This window comes from Rhinolophus sinicus, chromosome 14 (genome assembly GCF_057876585.1).
Source record: "Rhinolophus sinicus isolate RSI-liver-muscle chromosome 14, RSI-T2T, whole genome shotgun sequence".
Lineage (NCBI taxonomy): Eukaryota > Metazoa > Chordata > Mammalia > Chiroptera > Rhinolophidae > Rhinolophus > Rhinolophus sinicus.
In genome coordinates this window covers 32923516-32942213 of record NC_142514.1, presented here as the reverse complement: position 1 = coordinate 32942213, position 18698 = coordinate 32923516, and the positions used below count along the sequence as shown (strand labels likewise).

The following is an 18698-nucleotide window of genomic DNA, read 5'->3' as shown; positions in this document are numbered from 1 at the left end:
TGTGCCCCAGTTTCCTCATCTGCAGATGGAGGATGAGGACAGCACTGCCCTCCCATGGCCACTGTCAGGATGGAGGGTGCCTCGCACCTGTTCACATCAGGGAGGGTTCATGAATGGATGGGTGAATGAATGAAGAGGGAGGTTGGAGGTTGTTGGTGCTCTTCTAGCTGAACTCGAGGTTCTGGAAAGTCAGCCACTCAGAAGCCCAACCAATCCTCCCTCTAACACGGTCCAGCCTGGTGGGCCTTGAACCTGACCACTCCCTCTCCATCCTTCAACCCCAGCGGGTAGTTCCCAATCCCACCAGGAGAGAGTTGTCTCCTTAAGGGGCTCGTGGCCACACCCCTTTCTGTGGGCAGGATTGGTGGAGGGTGATTAGGGAAGGGTGATTGGGAACAAGCACCATCCCTGGAAAAATCTCCCTGCCCCCACAGCTCCATCCAGGGAAGGTGGGGAATTCGCTGGGGCTGAAGACAGAATGAGTGCGACCTACACCACTCGCTCGCTGGGCGGGCTGGGGTTCTCCGCAGGGGGCTTGAAACCCGCGTAACCAAAGTGGGAGGGGAGAAGGGCGGCGCGGAGGGAAGCAGAACACTTCGAGAGATCTTCGCTCCTCCCGGGGTCAGAGGGGAGCGGAGGGGCCGACCACGCGGGAGAGGACGCTAGAACCCACGCGGCCGGCTGCGGCTGATGCTGGACCCTTCCTGCTGGTGCCCGCCAGGGGCAGACCCCCAGGGCCCGGATCTCGGAGCTGCCCGGTGAGTGAGTACGGAGAATCAGTCCACCATCCCCACCCCACCCCCAAGTCGGGGTCCCCCGCCGCCCTTCCCCCCCTCGGGATCTCTACCTCCTGCTAGCTCTGGGTGCTCAGGGGACCACCACCTACGGGCTCAAGCTGGTGAAAGCCACACGAGTTAGGGGAGGCTGGAGGGAGAGCAAGGAGATGAGAGGGGAGAAGGGAGAGAGTAAGGAGGAGGGGCTGCTTTAAGGGATGGAGGAGACACTCCATCCAGCCCTAAACAGCAGGGAAACTGAGTAGTGCCAGACAAGAGGTCAGGGACCTGTAGCCTTGAGACTGGGTTATTTGAGAAGAGACAAGAAAGAGAAGGAAACAGAAGAGGAGACACAGCACAGAGTGGCTACCTTGGGCCCCCTCTGCTCTACCCTGATCCCTCCCTCTGTTTAACTCAGTAACCTACCTTAGAATCCATCCCCAGTCCCCACCCAGCTGCCCACCACACCCTCCCAGGCCCAAAGTGAGCAGAGTGGCTTCAAAACCGAAAGACAGATGAAGCCAGGAAGGCAGGAGACATATCCAGGGCCCCTCTGTCCAATTCCTCCCTTCGCCATTTGTTTAACCAATATTCCCTGGGCCCCTGGGAGACTCAGGCACTCCACTGGGGACGCAGCTGCAAGCAAGGCAGATACAATCCTGGTCCTCAAGGGAGACCATTGGGGGATGCAGACCTGGACACAGGAGTCAGCCATCACCTGCAAATGTGGGGAGTTAAGGAAGGCTTCCTGAAGGAAACGAGTCCCAGCTATACTCTGACAATGAAGCTGGTGTAAGCTAGGTGAAGGTCAAGTGAATGCATGGTTCAAGCCCAGGGAGCAACATGCTCACCAGACGACACTGGTGAGTTCAGCTCTACTCCAGCAAAATCACAAGGACCCCCTGAGGGAGTCAGGCCTGGGATTTTAACCCATAGGGAGAGATGGGGAAGGGGTAGAGAAGGGGAGCAGTGAGACCAGAGAGGAAGTGCTGGATTCTAGAGACACCTGGAGGGAAGAACCTGAATCAACCCACCTGGCTTGGTGGCAGATTGGATTGGAAATGTGTGAAGGAAAGCCTGAGGGAGAAGAAAGAGCAAGAATGAAGCCACGGTTTCTGGCTGGGAGAAGATGAAGTTTAAGGAGACTGTTTTCAAGAGGAAGAGAGTGTTTCCAAGAGGGAGGGTTCAGCGGGGCCAAAGCTGTGGAGAGGTCTAATTAGCTAAGGACTGAACAGTGTTCATTGAATTTAGCAACAAGGAGGCAGCTGGTGGCCTTGGAGAGAGCTGAGTAACGGGGTCAGAAACCAGACCGGAGTGGACTGACTCTTGAGAAGGAGGTAAAGTAGGGCGTGTACACAGCACTTTCAAGAAGGGAAAAGAGTATTAAATAGGAACAAATGTGGGGTTGCAGGAGGGTTTTGTTTTAAGAGGTAGAGGCTTGAATGCCTCCAGGAGGAGGTACAGGCGCAGTGAGGCGGGTTGATGAGCACTGAGCAGGAAGGGAGAGGTTTTCCCAGAAGCCTTGAGGGCCCGAGACATGCCAGAGACCTGGATGCACAGGGCCCCATGCTGCCCAGCTCGTGATTTTCTTTTCCCCCAATGAAGCTCAGTTAGCGGTCTGGGCAGAAACTTGGAGGAGGCAGTAAGCTGGCTGATACAGGGTTAAGGTTTTGTTGGGCAGCTTCAGCGGAAGGACAAAGGAAGAAGTTGAAAGAAAAGGTAAATTGCAAGAGAGTAACTGAAGTAAGACATTGCGGGTTCTCAGTGGATATAGAAAGAAGTGGAGGCAAGAGACTCATGAGAAAATGTAGAGTTCCAGGATTGCAACATCTCAGAAAACGGTTGCAGCAAGAGGTACTGTGGAGCCGTGGTAAAGAGCCCAGGTTTAGAAGACACAGCCTAGGTACATTTGAATCCCAGCTCTGCCACATAGTATCACCATGTCTGTGACCTTGGGCAAGTAATTCAAGCTCTCTGAGCATCTGAAAACAGAGATGGCAATAGCTTCTACCTATAGGGTTGTCACAGGGCTTAAGTGAGTTAATAATATAAAGGCATTAGAACAGTGTTTGACACATAATAGGTGCTGAACACATAGTAGGTAGCAAAGGGGTTATAGTCAAGTAGGATGTCTGGGTTTCTCAGAGGTGGAATGGTTCAGGGTGATGACAGGATGATGAGGTCCCCAGGTGACAAAGGGTTGGGTAACTGAGTAGAATAGAGAATTGGGCATTGGAGATGAGGAACAAGGAACTAGGGGGGCACAGGGTGGGACAGTTGTGCAAAAGATGCTGAAGTCCCTCAGGGGCGCAGGTAGGACTTGGGCTGGAAGGGGAAGAACCGGTCCTAAAGCCTGGGAAGGAGGTGGGCAGGAAGGGCAGTCCACTCCAGCCAGTCTGCTGTCTCCAGACAACTGAATTGTATGGCGCGGTGGTGGAGGACAGGGCTGAGGCTGGAGATCCAAGTCTGGCCACAGACATGGTCCGACTGGGGCTGTGGCCTAAGGAGTCTGGTGGGCAAGTCTGAGAGCACCAGGGAGAACCAGAAGAGAAAGAACAGGAGACCCAGAGCAGCGGGGTCACCTTGCCTGGCAGGTGCAGAGTTGGTCTAATGAACACAGAACTTGATTGCTGCAGAGAGTCCTGTGTCACTAGGACCCCTCCACTGAGCCGGAAGCCACAGCCTGGAGGGCCAGCAGAGACCATCTATACCAAACCCATGAAACTGAGTCCTGGTGAGAGGAACTGCGAGCACTTACCTGTTGCAGGCATGGTACCCACTGTAAGTGGGAGGGTACCATCAGAGCAGCTGGAATGTTCTCTGCCCACCCCAACCCCTCATCACCTCTCCCAGGGGCTCCTGCTTTCCTGACTGCCAAAGTAGCTCCCCTCCACCCCCACACTCTCAGGCAAAGAGAAGTCTCCAGAGGTGACTCTGCTGAGCAGCAGCTCATTTCCACCAGATAGGCAGGCAACTGACAGAGTGTCTCTCTACCTGTTGGCCTGTGTCTGCCATTCCCAGTGTGCAATGTATCTGTGTTTATATTTCTGGGTATGTCTGGACACTGAGTATACATGTGTGATGTGTGTGTGTTTGTGCATGCACGTGCACGTAGGGATGAGGAGGATGCGACCCGGGAATCAGATGCAGGAGCTGGGAAGCCTTCAAACTTCTTCCTCAAGCCTTGTTTCCAGCATGTGCTCAGGCCCATGCCTAGCCCTTGGGAAAGGGCCTGTAGAATTGGCTGGGGTGAGGTGGTAGCAGCTCTTTGGGCTCTGGAGAGGGTGAGTTCAGTTAGCAGAAGCTGAGAGCTTCCAGGGAGGCAAATAAGCTGGTAATGAATAATGGTGATGTGGGAGGTTCCCCGAGGATGGGGTATAGTGGGGAGGGAAGAAGGTTGGGGATAGAGAGAGCAATGGGACTGGCTGGGGTCAGGGGAGGGGACTGGCCCAGGCTTTGAGGGACGGAGGGGGAACAGAAGGGCTAAGATTAAGGGGAACAGAGGGGTTCCCAGTGAGGGTAAAGAGTCCAGACTGAGCAAACAAGTCCCTCGATCTCACATGGAGGACAGGGGGCTGGAACCAGTGGCTAATGTCTGGACTGAAGCCCCAGCCTCCTCGCCCAGAGCCTCTTGGGCCCTTGGAGCAGGAACATGGGGCCAGGAGGCCTGAAAGCTGCCTTGGTCAAGTAACTGCTCTTGTACAACACAGACATCCCAGATCCATGGACTGGGCCCGGGGCGGGGGGAAGCTGACCTGAAGGGGCTTCAGATAGAGACCCCTTCCCCAGGAGTTCTTGCCTCCACCTACTGATGACCACCCTCCTTGGGTCCCAAGCTTGTGGAAGGTTTGTTGGATTGTAATCATCAATTACTACATATTTTTAATACCCAAACATCTCTGTACCTTCCAGTAAGGAGAAATTGTGGTGTAGCAGAAACAACATGGGCTCTTCAATCTGCCAGAACCAGATCCAAATCCTAGCTTTACTTATTACAGCTGAGGAAACTGGGGAAAGTTCCTTCACCTTTCTGAGCCTCAGTTTCCTCACTGTGAATTGGGTTCAGGACTGCAACAGCTCACAGGGCTGGGGTGAAGAGTAACTGTGGTAGACCAGGGAAAATGCTTAGCGCAGAGGTCCTGTTCCACGTCAGCACCCCTCCCCCATAATCAACCTGTGCAGCAGGTTCTCAAGGAAATGACTCAATCCCAGCCCAAAGCAAAGAATAGCCATATTACAGATAAATACCATTTTTACGAGCCCGTTTGATATATTGACAGTAATTTCTAAACACCTTCCACAAACCACAGGTAATTCAAGGTGGGACAGCAGGTTGACAGGTTCAGAGACAATACCTGGTTAAATTATTCCCTTTACATTCAGAGATCTGAGGCTCAGAAAGGGGTCCCAGCCCTCCCAAGTTGCCCAACCAGACCAAAATAAAGAGCCTTGTATCTGCGCCTGCCCCAAATTGCTTCTGGCCTGGACTCCCAAATAGAGACCACAAGGCTTCCCCTGCCAGAGGCAGGCCAGCAGGAAGGGTGACTGCTTGATCAGGGCCATGGGCAGCTTAACAGCAGTGGTCAGAGCCCTGGCTGGGTAAGGAAAAGCCGGATTCTGGTCTGGCTTGGCCATAGACTCCCTCCATAACTTTCCCCACGCCAAGCTTCATTTTCCCCACCTGTAGATGAAGGGTCTGAACTAGGTGATCTCGATGGGCTCAGCAGCTTGGAGTGCTCACTAAAGAGAAGGTCTGTTCCAAGCCTAACAACTCAAGATTCAGAGCAATGCCCTTCCCTCCTGCTCAGGAAATGTGAGTGGGGACTGGGCGTGGGATGAAACAGAAAGGGCTTGGAGGATTTGGGATAGCAATAGCATCAACTCGGAGGGTCCTGCTTCTGAAATTCAATACCCCAGCCTGGAAGTGATACATGTCACAATTCTTTGGACAGAACTAGTCACACAGCCCCACCTAATCACAAATTGGCCAGCAAGTGCAACCTTAACATGTGTTCAGAACGAGGCAGAACCATAAAGAGTTAGTGAACAGCACCAGTGACACCACACAATAGAGCATCCACAACAAAACAGTATCCAGTTCTGCAACAGCCCCAGCTGGAGGGCCACAGTCCAGGTGAAAATGATGGTGCAAATTGAATGGCAACAGCTGAGTGACCTCAACATCTTACCCTGGCTCACCCCAGATCCCAGTTAATCAGGATGGAGGGAGAAAGGACCCTTAACCCTTTCTTTGCCTGGGATAGAGACTCTGGGAGTAGTTTTATCTTCCACAGAGCTCTGCCAACCAGGAGAGGATGAGAATCATTTATTGGCAATTAGCTTCTGGACGCTGAGCCCCTGGCAGGCATTTGCTTTTGTTGAATTGAGTGTGGTAAGCCAAGGAAGAAACAAAGTGAGTTCACCTTCTGGAGAGACACACAAAACATACCCTGCTTCCTCCTCTGCTGTTGACATTTGAGCAGTGTAAGTACTAACTGCAGGAGCTTACCTACTGGGCCTTGGGGAGAGTCTATTCCCTGTGCTTCCGTCATTCAACAAGCATTTAGCAAACCTAGCACTGTGCAAAGTTGAGAGCTCAGGCTTTGGGGTCAGGACACAAGGTTTAAAATCCTGGCACCTCCACTGCTACTCAGTGGTCTTGGGTGAGTTTAATGTTTCTGGGCCTCAGTATCCTCATCTATATTAAATGAAGATATAACAGAAATAACCTAACCTTATGTTATTGCAAGTGCTCGGCATAGCACAATTAATTTAGCAATCTGAAAGTGCTAGTTTCAGATTCTCATCTAGACTTGCTTCTGGCTAAGATAGACCAGCTTGTATCAGACCAACTCACTCACTGAGGATAAGTAAAAATGCTGAATTAAACATGTAGGAACTCTGTTTAAGGACATGGGAGAACTACCAAGACAATAAGGACTTGAGCCAAGATCTTGAAGAGAAAAGAAGTAATACTCAGTTTCACTTTTTCCCGTAAGGCACTTTCAGTTTGTGGGGGGCAGTGGCCATTGAGTTGGGAATTCAAAATTGGAATTGAGGGCTTAAAAAGGGGAGAGGCCCTGTTACATCTTACCCTTGCTCACCCCAGCTTTTAGTTGGGGGGCCCCAAAAGAGCTATCCTCTGGGAGTAACAGCTAACCAGATATAGACCAGACTCAGGAAGACTGAAGTACAGCTCCTAGTTGATGCAACCCCAGATTGGGTTAAGATGACCTCTCCCTTCTTTAGCTGCCTGTCAGAAGCAGGAGTAAATATCTTCTCTGAAGGAAGATGACATCATCCAGAGCCTTGTGCTATCTCTACAATGTTGGACATTTAATAAAAAATTATCTGGCATTCCAGGAGATAAGACTAAATGACCAAAAACCAAGAACAATAAAACAGACCATAGAAACAAGAGATCTAGATGTTGGAGTTTTCAGACATGGACTTTAAAGGGTTTAATACATTCAAGAAAATAGATAAGAAGAGGGAGTCTCTCAACAGAAAATGGGAATCTATGAAAAATAATCAAGTGGGAATTCTAGAACTGAAAAGTTAACTGAAATTGAGAACTGAATAGATGAATTTTATAGCAGAGAAGACAAGTGAAGAGAAGATTAGTGAAATGGATGATAGATCAGTAGAAAATAACTAGACAAACAGGGAGAGAAAAAAGACTAGAAATACAGAACAAAGTGTAAGAGACATGTAGAATAGTGTCAAATGGTTGAACACATGGGCAATTAAGGTCTCAGAAAGAGAGGAGGGAGAGAATGGGGGAAAGGATAATGGCTGAAAATATTCCAAAACTGAAGGCCAGATGGAGGGGAAGGGAATCAAGATTATAGAAGCACCAGAAAGTCCAAGGAAGATAAATACAAAGAAAATCTTACCTCAGTACATCATAGTAAAACTGCTAACACCCAAAGACAAGGAGTCTTCCCTATAAGGGAAAAGAAAGGAGAGCCTTGGAGCCACCAGCCACTCAGGGTCTCCCCTTCTCTTGTCCAGTGTCAGCTTTCAGGAGTCTGTTGTGAGGTAAGATGAAGAGCCAGATTCCATCCCCTCTATCAAGAGCTTCCTCCTCCATCAGCCTCAGACTGAGCCATCCCCAAAGGAGGGAAGACCTGCCTTTGTCAGATAATGTTGGATATTGATGAGGCGGGGAAGGGCTTGAAAGGAGTGGGGGGGGGGGGGGGGTTGGGAATCTCACAGCCCCTCCTGAAAGCAACAGGAAGAAGAGGTTGGGATTTACATCAATCCCAAGGTGATCAAACCCTTCTCTTTAAGATGAAGCAAGATTGCATACAGTGTAAACCAGATCATGTGTTCTCTGGTCTCAGGGTATCTTGTCTTTCTTTCAGTCCAGCCACGAGAGCCCAGCTTCACTTCCTCTCTGAGCCTCCATTTCCTCAGTGGTGGTTTAATAAGTATCAAGCAATTGTACCATTCAATGATGTCATGAATGTGAAGTGCTTTGCAAGCTGTAAGTCTCTGTACCCTTTAGTGGTTACTATTTCTGCCTGGCAGAACCAACAGCTGCAGGTTAAAGAAAGCAGATGGTTCGTGTAAATGTGGAGCTTCCTGAGGAATCTGTGGTCTGTAAATGCCCTCAAGGGTCAACATGTACTTTCTTTGCCAGGATTTTGGGATTTCTAAATTCCTGCCAACGTAGTGTACCAGCCAGGTGCTTCTGGCTGGAGTCCCAGTAGAACTGCCACCTCTCACCATGGTGCCAGGGAAGGAAGCCCTGAAGTCATGAGATCTGGGCCGATGTGGAAATGACCCCGCAGGCCATGTGACCTGCTTGGACCAGTCTGATTCCAACTTGTGTCCAGAGTGAGGACATGAGCTGCCTCTCCCTGGCACTAGCCCTCATTTTCACTCACCTAGTCTGCAAATTCTCTCCAACCCCACTGTGTGCAGGCTTTGGACACTCAGGAAGGACAACTCGGGACCTGTCCCTAGGGTACTTCCACCTGAGGGACAGACCAATTGTTCTGTTTGCAAAGTTGACAAGACCTCCCTCCCAGATCTGAGACCTTATCTTCCCCTTCTCTATCAACCACCGCAATGACAACATGGCTAACATTTATTGAATTCTCACTATGTTCCAGGCTCTGTTTTAAGCACTTGGTTTAATTTAAAGTATTTAATTATTGCTACACCCTATGAGGTAGGTTCTCTGATTAGCCCCAATTACAGGTGTTAACACAGAAGCACAGAGAATTAGACCACTTGTCCAGACCATGCTCCATGACTCATCTTGCATGCTCTGCTTCCACCTGTGGTACCATCTGATAATAAACCTCTCATTTACACTCACGATTTCTAACATTTTTTCACAATTCTAACACAGCTTCATAGTAATGATTTCACCCTTTGAGGGCTTTCATACCTGTGATTTCATATTATAGAACGGAATTCTCAATAGCGGTCTTAAGTCCCTAGACTCTGATTACCCTTGCTTCTGCTTGCATTCCCAGAATTTTAGAATCCAGTGACAGAGCCCAGAACCAGATACAACTAGAGAGTCCTAGAAAGGAGTTCCAGCATCCAGGTTCAACAGTAGAATCCTGGGGGTGGGTGGACGTGCGGGGTGGAGTGGGGGTAGGATTGGAATCAAATAGAATACCCAGTCTAGAAAGGACCAGGGGCCTTGGATCTGTTGCAGCACAACCCAGCCTATGTAGGGCTGTCCCTTCTCACTGGCCATCTGATACATCAGGAGCTCCTCACTCTCACGTGGTCACTCCAGGGCTTCATCTATGTTCAGGAAAGTTCATGTCACTGCTGTGCCTACCAGAGCCAAGGGTGGGGACACATAGGCCAGGTGTCAGGTCATTAGCTGCTGGTCCTGGATCTTGGGTAAATTGCTAGACCTCTCTGGGCTTCAGTTTCTTCTTCTGGACAAGGAGGGCTACACAAGATGATTTATAAGGCCCTCTACCACTGAGGGGAGGGGGTTGTCTAGATCCCAAGGGCTGCCACCTGCCCTCTAATTAGGACTACTGATAATGATGCTGAGTACTTTACAGCCATTCACTCACTTAATTAGCCCAAGTAGGCTTCCTGGAGGAGGGAGGGTTAAGGGTTGTGTCTCTCTGGAGGAGGCAGGGAAGGGTGATGGCAAGATTGGCCAGAGGGACTCAAAGTACTGGGTGGGGAAACAATGGGCAGACTCTTCCCATATGGGTTTGGCTGTTGCTTCGCAGAGGCAGAGGCAGGGGACTGGCCAAGATGACCTCTGCACTCACAGGCACCGAATGCAGCCCCCAGAACTAAGCGTGGGATTGGAAACTGAGATGCCCCGCTGACCCCTCGTCTTCCTCTTTGTCCACAGGACTACTGTGAGCTCAGCCACTGACATGGGGGCTGGTCCAGGCCAGCGGCAAGAGGGAGCTTGATGAGTGCTTGGTGTCCTCAGGCTGATGCTGCCCACAGGGAAGAGCCAGGAGCCCCCTGCACGGGCACCCGCGCACCCGCAGGCCGTGCCCAGGGCCTCCTGCCCCGCCTGCCGTCGCCGGCGCTGTGCTGCGCCTGCGGTCTGTGCATGCTGCTGGCAGGCGTGAACGTGACGCTGGTGGGCTCCTTCGCCTCCTTCCTGCCCGGGAACAATGCGCCGCTGGTCGTGGGGCCGGCGCTGCTAGTACTGGCATTTGGCTGCTTCGCGGCCTGCTGCGCGTGTAGCCGCCGGGGCCCTGCGTCCCGCCGTCCCTCGGCAGCAGCCAAGGGCCAGGGCCAGGGTGGCAGCGGCACTGGGCCAGTGGCGCTGGAGATGGAGAGCAGCGAGCGCACGGCGCAGGATACCACCGCGGTGCAGCTCAGCCCCGCCGCCTCGGCCGCGTCCTCCGGCCGCTCCAGCCCGGGTCCCTTTGCCCTGGACACCCCCGCGCCCGCAGCCGCCTACTCACCGCGTACGGACAGGGTTAGGCTCAACCTGCCCCGGGAGCGCGCCGCCCCCTAGCGGACACGGCCGGAACTCCCCTACCCCGGGTCCCTGCGTTCAGTGTCACGTAAGGAAAAAGAAGAGGAGGAGGAGGAGAAAGAAAAGACAAGAAAAAGGAAGTTTTCCTAAGGTCAGGTGCTGGGCACAGGTGCCTCATCTGTCCCATCTGTGGAACTTTTGGAGGGGAGAATGTGGTGATGGTGTCCAGGCTGCTCTGGCTCTTTAGGTGGGTCTGCTGGGCCCTATCTTACTTCACTCCCTAGACTTGATGAAACTGGGCCCCTGGCTCTTGGATCCCTAACACCAACACCACCCTTGGTATTTGGGCACTGTGAACAGAGCCACTCTGAGAGGAACTAACATGAGCAAGGCCCGCGCCCACAAGGGGTGGGAGGAAGGGGAGGAATGCCAGCCTGGGCTGTCTCCTGTCCCTGTGCACTGTGAAAGGTCACCAGCTCCCCCTTCTGTTCCTCCTCACCCTCCCTGTCTCAACCCCAACATGACCTTTTGGGATTAGTTGGAGTCGGGTCTGATTTGTGCCAGGACAGTCCCTAAGGTAAAGCTAAGTCAAGCACACTCCACCCTTTCTGTCTGACTAGAGCAGCGGGAATGGAAATTGGGTGAGTGGTGAGGAGCTCCTCTGACCCTGAAAGTCTCAGTGTGTCCGTCACTGTGCACTCCCCCTGTGCCACCATTCTCAATAAAGCACCTTTGAAGTCAAGGTCCTCTGCGATGGTGTAGCTCAGGAGGGAGGGCCGGACTGCAGGGCCACTGGCTGAGCACCCTGGATTCTCGGGTCCTTCCAACCTCTTGGAGACCTAGAAGGGGGCCCGATGGGAGAGAAGTGTGTGATTGTGAACGAAAGACAATCTGATACTGGGGGTGCCTGTGAGCAGCCTCGAAAACAGGTGTGTCAGACGGGGGATGGATGAATATAGGAACTTGCCTGTTGGTGAGACTGCCTGGCTACCCGGATGAGATGAGGATTGTAGGAGTATTTGGGTGACACTGGCTACCATCACACATGCATGTGGGAGTGTGTGTGTGTGTGTGTGTGTGTGTGTGTGTGTGTGTCGTGGTGGTGGTGGTGGTGGTGGTTGAGGGCTGGGTCACCCAGTGGAAATGGTGAGAAAAGAAGGGCTCTCCAAGCCTATGCAAAGCCTAGACCTTTCTCCTGGCCTGGGTAGGCTTGCAGGGTCTGAGCTCAGCCTGTGTTCTGTCCAGGTGGGTAAGGGCATTGGAGGGAGGGAGGGTAGAGGGATGGAGGCTGCCTTGCATGAAGAAACAGGAAAGCTGAGGGATAAGGGGAAGACACTGCAACCCTGGGCCAGCCCCTCTCATTGTAGGGACCCAGGCTAGTAGTGCCCAGTGAGGGTGGCCCACCACCCCTTGCTGGCCATGTCTCCCTGCCCATCTACCCTTGGCTTCATCAGCCTTGCTTTCCATTTCCAGGGTTGGCTTTGCTGTTCTTCTGCCCAGGCCCAGGTACTTTCCACCAGCCCTGGGGCTCTGTCTCCCTTCCTCTGAACCCCTCTCCGCCTCTGCCTCTGCGTCTCCTGGTGTCTCCCCTGCCCACTGACCTGAACAAGAGTAAGTCTATCTCAGTAGGTATTGAGCATATCATCTCTATTAATTCACATAGGTCGATGGTCCCTAAACTTTGAAGCCTCCACCCCTAGAGCTTATAACCTCTTCTCAGAGCACTTTCCCACCCTCACTCTGTGTGTGTGTGTGTGTGTGTGTGTGTGTGTGTGTGTGTGTAAGGCCTCCTCCCCAGGCTCCAGTCCTGTCTCTTCTAGTTCACTGTCTGTAGCCTCAGATGCCACCTGCTGCCTTGGTAGAGTTGGAGGTGAGAGGGGCCACTGCTGATGCTGCCTTGGGGTGGGGTCTGGTTCATCCTTCTCCCACCGCCTTCTTAGGAGGAGACACCCCAGTCTAGCCTTGGAATGCTAGGCCCAGACCAAACCCCTCTCCACCCTGCTGACAGAGACTTGGAATTACACCATCAGGGCTCCGTCCTCTTCTCCCCCACCAAGAAGACTTCCAGATCCTGTCTGGGAGCTTGGCTGCTCGGGAGGAAGAGTGAGCAGTCAGTAAGTGCTCAAGGCAGTGGACCAGGATAGATGGTGTGAGTGAATAGAATGGGAGTGAGGGGGCGGATGACATTGACTCCCTGGAGTCTCCTTTCCACTGCCACCCACAGCTGCAGGTCATCATTTGTCCCATCTGTGCTCCTCCCTCTCCATAGGCACACACAATATATAGAAGATACTCTCTATACACCCCAGGGCCCACTTTTCAATCAAGCAGCCCTAGCAAACGCCACCACTTCTGCATATCTCTCCAGGACAGCCACACCGGGACTCCTCCCCCTCACACGCCTTCAGGCCCCTCTAGGGTAGTACAGCCAACACTGAGGAGCCAGCAAGGCCCAACAGCAGGCCCACTCTCCCACACACAGGGAGGCTGGAGGATTGCTCTGTCCCCATACTTCTGCAGCCCCCCCCCCCCAGGAAGGCTCCAGGCCCTGAGGGAGATCTGGGGCTCCAGGGGGCCAGTAATGGGGCAGGCTTCTGTGGAAGGTGAGGACATGATTCTGACAGTAGAGGGGCAGCAAGCTCCCTGACCTTGAGGAATTTGAGCAAGGACTGGTAACTCCTGTAGGGACACTGCAGGGGGACCCCGGGTCGAGGGCTACACTCACCCACTCACGCTCCTGGCCCTGGGACTGAGAACTGAGGTAACAGGGCCTGTCCTCTAAGGTCCGGGGGCATCAGTAGAGTACACACATCTGGTCCTTCTGAAAGGAAGGGTGCTCCTGAGGGCCTGGGGTGCTCAGGGATAATACAGTGAGCCCCACCTCCCAGAGAGAGCTACTGATGGTCTGGACAGGAGAGCCCACTAAGGGCCAGGAACTCAGATCCTCTTGCTCTCTTCCCACTAGAAGAAATGAGGGCAGCCACTTAGGACCATTTTTTACTAATTAATTCAATAAATAATTCCTGAGCCCTACTATGTGCCCGACACTTGAAATATAATGGTGAACAAGCTCTGAGTGAGCTTACATTCTACTTGGGGGAGAGAGACAATAAAGAATTAAATAAGTAAGCAAACAAGACAAAATACCTTTGCCAATGGACAGGGTTATGCAGAAAATCACAATAGGAAGGTATGATAGAGGGACTTGTCCCATAGCTGGGGATATCTCTGAGAAGTGACATTTAAGCTGAGCTCTGACTAACAAGAATTAGCCATGCAAAGGTCTAAAACAAGAACATTTCAGGCTCAGGAAAGGTCTATTGCAAAAGGCCGAAGGTGAGAATGAACTTGGCCTCCATGTGTCAGGCCAAGAAAGAAAGCTGTGGAGACAAGAGTAGGAGATGAAGTTGGCAAGGGTGGGGAAGCTGAGTAAGCCAGGGTAAGGAAGTGGGATTTTTTTTTCTTGGTGAAATGGGAGCCACTGGAGGATTTTAAGCAGGGAAGTGACGTGATCTGATTTATGACTGTAAACATTGGTCCGCCTGCTGTGTGGAAAATAGAGTGTGTAGGGGCAAGAGGGAAAACGGGGTGGGTTAGGAGATGATTGCGGTGAGGTAGGTGTGCTGGGGCTGGGACTGGAGTGGTGGCTGTGAGGTGGACAGGTTCTACACCCATCTTTGAGATCTCCCTGTTGTAGGAGTTCACGAGGAATGAAAGAGAGGAATCTGGAGGGAAATTCTAGAATTTGGGTTTGAACAACTGGGCATATGGCAAAAGAAAAGCAAGGACAGTGGTAAGATGAAAATCTGTTAGCCCTGTGGAGATTCCCATAGGAGCTGAGTCACAGCCCTGAGTTCTAGAAAGAGAGCAGAAGAGATGCAAACTTGGAAGCCCTTGGCATTGGGGTGGTGGCTAAGCCATGAGTCTAGATGAGGTGTAGGAAGAGATGAAGACAGAACCCAGAATCTAGACTAGTCTAACCTCTGAATCCAGGGGAGAGAAGGGACCCCACGTTGCCAGGTTCTGAATCTCACCCAACCTTCTGCTGCTGCCCATGCCATGCTGATGAGGTTTGTGGACTAGGCATTGGGTATCAGGGAGAAGTGAGCAGAACGTGAGCTCCAAGAGGTTGGGACTTCTGTCTTGTTCACTGCTATGCACTCAGTGCCCACCTGGCACAAGGTGGGTGCTCAATAAATATTTGTTGGTTGAGTAAAAGGTGTGACTCTTACCCCACAGCTGAGACTCCAGGTCTCACATAATAGAAAGTTATCAAGATGCCCAGTTCTGGGCAGGGAGAAAAGCTCCTTATGTGTGTGGGAGTTCCCCTGGCCAATTCCTGCTTTCTCCTTCTTTGTCAAGAGGTGGGGGAGGGGGTGCAGGGATGTAGAGCGGGCTAGATGGGCAATGATGGACGTGCCTGAGGGCCAGGCTCCCAAAAGTAGGCAGTGGCCGGAGAGACGGGCCAAGCCTGAGGAAATCAGCACTGCTAGGGAGTGCCACCAGAGGGCACCCTGGGCACATGACAAGGGATAAAGACAACAGCCCAGCCAGACTGCACAACTGTGCCTTTTCCTCTTCTAAGGGTCCCAGAGGAATGGGAGAAGTGCGGAGTTGGGCGTACATGTATGTGGGGAAGTGGGGGCGGGCGGGGTGTTAAGTCACCCAAATTTACTAAATGACACCTCCAACCCTGGAACCTGACCTTATCACAGAGGGATCCCTGACCCTAAACATAGACTTAGCCTTTATCAAGGTCACAGGGAAGTCCTGAGTCTGCTCATAGACTGGAACTCTCACCCAAGTCCATACTGACTCCTGGCCTGAGTTTGATCCTGGTCACACGCTGAGCCCTGACCCTGCCTGGTCCATACACTGAACTCTGATGCTGATCTTAGACTGAGTTCTGACTCAGCCCATGGACTGAATGCTGAACTTTATCAAAGATTGAACCCTAACCCAGACACAGACTGAGCCTTTATTGTCAACACACACTAAACCTTTATTCTGGTCACAAACTGAGCCCTGACCTTGATCCATACACTGAGCCCTAGTTCTGATAACAGACTGAGACTGACCCTGATTAAAGAGCCCTGAATCTGGTCCCAACCAGAACTCTGACCTTGATCCACACATTGAACCCTGACCCTGGACAAAGACTGGTCATCATCATGGTTATAGACTGAGACTTGATCCCTAAGACTTGTTCCCCCCACACCTCATTGACTTAAGGACCTTCCAGATGAGGCTCCCATGTCAGGCCAGCCTTCAGCCCCAAAAAGAAGGTTGGGGATGACCCAGGCCTGGGTCATCCACAGGCCTGACCCTGGAGCCACTTTTGAGGGGGAGAGAAGGAATCCTGGGTCTCTGAACAGTACAGAAACTCCTTGACATTGGACCCCTGAGAGACCAGACAAAGAAAGGCCGATTCTAGGCTGTCCAGGACATGAGGGAGGAAGGACAGCTGGGCCTTGTCCAGGTACCTCTGGGACTCTGGAGTGGGGCTTACCCGCCTGCCTACATGTCTCGGGGGCCTCCAGGCTGGGGGGCCTCTGCACTCCTGACACCCATGGAACCTTGGGTAAGTTCCTTCTGCTCACGGGGCTGTGCTTCATCCCTTGTTACCTTTTAGGGAAAACATGAGGAGCAGGTGACCTTCTGTGTGAAGAGAGTGGGACCAGCCTATCACTGAGAGCCCCGTGTCCCCACCATGTGCCCTAATAGGAAAAGAAGCTCTTTCACTCCGAGAGCTAACTCTGGCCAGTCACTTTAAACAGGCAAGAAAAAGTGAATCATGCTCAGGGTGACACCAGCCAGGCCTCAGCCCCAGGTTGGCAGCAGCCCCTGAGACAGGAGCACGGAGGTGGCATAGATCAGAAGTCCCAGAGGTCTCTCTGTACATTCCTGGGGTCTGGTGCTTATGAGGAGCAGAGGTCCACAGGGGACCGTACAGCCCACTAATTCAGTTTCTGCCCTACCCATGGTGCGGCCCGGGTGCCTTGTGCCTGCAGAGCCAAGTTGTCCTCTGCCAGGCCCACGGGCCTCAGGCTCACCTTGGGAGGCACCCAGGGCGGGGGTGGGGATGACAGAGCCAGGCAGGAGCCAGTCGGGGGAGGGGGCCGCTCCAGTCAAAAAACGCTGACGCCAAAGACAATGAGCTCTCGGAGGCTGAGGCAACTCATTTGGTCCCGGCCACGCTTTATTAAATTCTCATAAACCTGTCAGGGGGGACAGGGCTCGCTTCAGTTTACCTCATTAGCCCGACACAATGACAGTGGGTGGGGGGGCAGAGGGAGGGGGTGGCAAGGGGAGGCCCAAGCTCAGTGCTGAGAACTGAGCCAGCCGGGAAGATAATTGAATTAAGTGGCTTTTGTTAATGGTTTTTAAGATTCCGAAGTGTAAATAACATTTAGGGGCTTTCTTTTAATGGGTTTGGGGTTTTATAGACCCATGGAGCTTAGAGAAGGTCCAGCCCAGTCCCTGCCCCTCTCCCACACCCCAGGGAAGCTTGGGAGGGGAAAGACTGCAGAACTGGCACTGGATGCAATGAAGATAGGCCAGGAGGAGTGAGGGAAGGGGCCAGAAAAGGTAAGACAACTTCCTGGGGTTGCAGGGGCGGGGTCGATCTTTGAACAAAAAGAGAGAGGATGTGAGCAAGAGAGGGCACAGAGACTGGGGCTGACTATGATGACCTGCCCAGGCCTGGAATGCCACCATTGGACAAACTGTCCAGGTGTTATTGGTGGCATGGCCTGTGAGTGTTCAGGGAACCTAGCTTCCTGGGGTAGCCAATGTTCATTCCTCATTGAGAGGTCAGTGAGACTAGGAGGTTATGGCTTTATTGCTTATTGCCAGTGGGAGGGGCTCCCCTGGGAGGCATTGAGTGCCCCATCACAGGACATGTGGGAGGCTGTGGTGGTGAATTAGACTAGATCCCAGGCTTCCTGAAGGAGACTGGATTTGAACTGAGCTATTAGAGAATCTGCAGATGAAGTGGGAGCTCATTTCTCTGCCGGCTCAAGGGCCTGGAGCAACTGGAAACAGGGACGTGGACAAGTTGTGTTAAGAATCCATCCCTTGACTTTCCTCAGTTACAGCTTCTCTTCCCCTGCAGACCAGGTCCAGGAGTTGGCTAGGCTGGAGGCAAAGTGCTCTGGGCTAGGTCCCAAGAAGCTGCAGGTGAGATGGGGTGGAGCTGACCCTAGGCCAGCCCACAAAGGGTTAAGGCGTTAATCGCCCTACATGCGACAAAGGGAAGTGGGTTTTCTGATCCAGAAAGGATCAGTCCCTGGGACGCCCCATCAGGCCCTTCAGCGTGAAATTACACCCCAGCGGGGTGCTCCCCTCCCCCAACACACACTACCCGCCTAGGCCTGGCATAGGCTTAGGGCCTGGAGTTATCTGCTTAATAGATCCCACCTCCTCTTCCTACCCCTTCTCCCCTGGGAGCTTCCGTCCTGCCTCCAGGCCTGTACCAACCTCTTCTCACAGGCTATCTACTTGGCTGTCGATCTGTTTGGTCATCTCTGTCCTACCCTCTTGGCTGGTCATTCCATCTGTCTCCTTGGCTGAACCCTGACCCCGGTTACGCATGCACTGAGCCCTGATCCCACTCCTTATTTTAGTTTCTTTATAACCTTTAATCAGCAAGCCAAACGTATTTGTTTCATCGCTTATCTGTTTGCTGTCTGTCTCTGCAGGAGCACAAAGTGCCTTGGGTGCAGGGACTCTCCCTCAGCGCTGTCAGCACCAGTGCCCAGGCTGTGTCTGGCACATAAATAGTGCTCAATAAACATTGGTTGACTGAGGTCCCTCCCACTCACCTCACAACTGGACATTGGTGCTCACCACGGAAAGGAGGGAGCTAAAGCCTGTGCCAGGACAGGGCCATGTCCTCAGGAAGACACAGGGGACTGTGCCATGGCTTCTGCCTCCGGCCCAGCCTCATCTCTTAAAGATGCCAGGAGTGACACAGACCAGAAAAGGGAGAGGCC

At 52.6% G+C, this 18698-nt stretch overlaps 1 protein-coding gene across 2 annotated transcripts; it reads left to right on the top strand.

Annotated features, from left to right (window-relative positions):
- The first annotated feature begins 427 nt into the window (after positions 1-427).
- On the top strand, positions 428-11446 carry TMEM275 (transmembrane protein 275). Of its 2 annotated transcripts, none has more exons than XM_074334666.2 (2): positions 428-758; positions 10120-11446. In XM_074334666.2, exon 2 carries the CDS (start codon positions 10183-10185, stop codon positions 10741-10743), a length of 561 nt encoding a protein of 186 aa, XP_074190767.1. In that variant the 5' UTR covers positions 428-758; positions 10120-10182; the 3' UTR covers positions 10744-11446. The 2 variants fall into 2 exon arrangements, with proteins under 2 accessions (XP_074190767.1, XP_088647247.1); XM_088791121.1 differs by lacking the exon at positions 428-758 and adding an exon at positions 5399-5586.
- Positions 11447-18698: the final 7252 nt, after the last annotated feature.

Excerpts from the sequence above, each read along its gene's own strand:
- TMEM275 (XM_074334666.2), top strand. The coding sequence starts at position 10,183 with ATGAGTGCTTGGTGTCCTCAGGCTGATGCTGCCCACAGGGAAGAGCCA.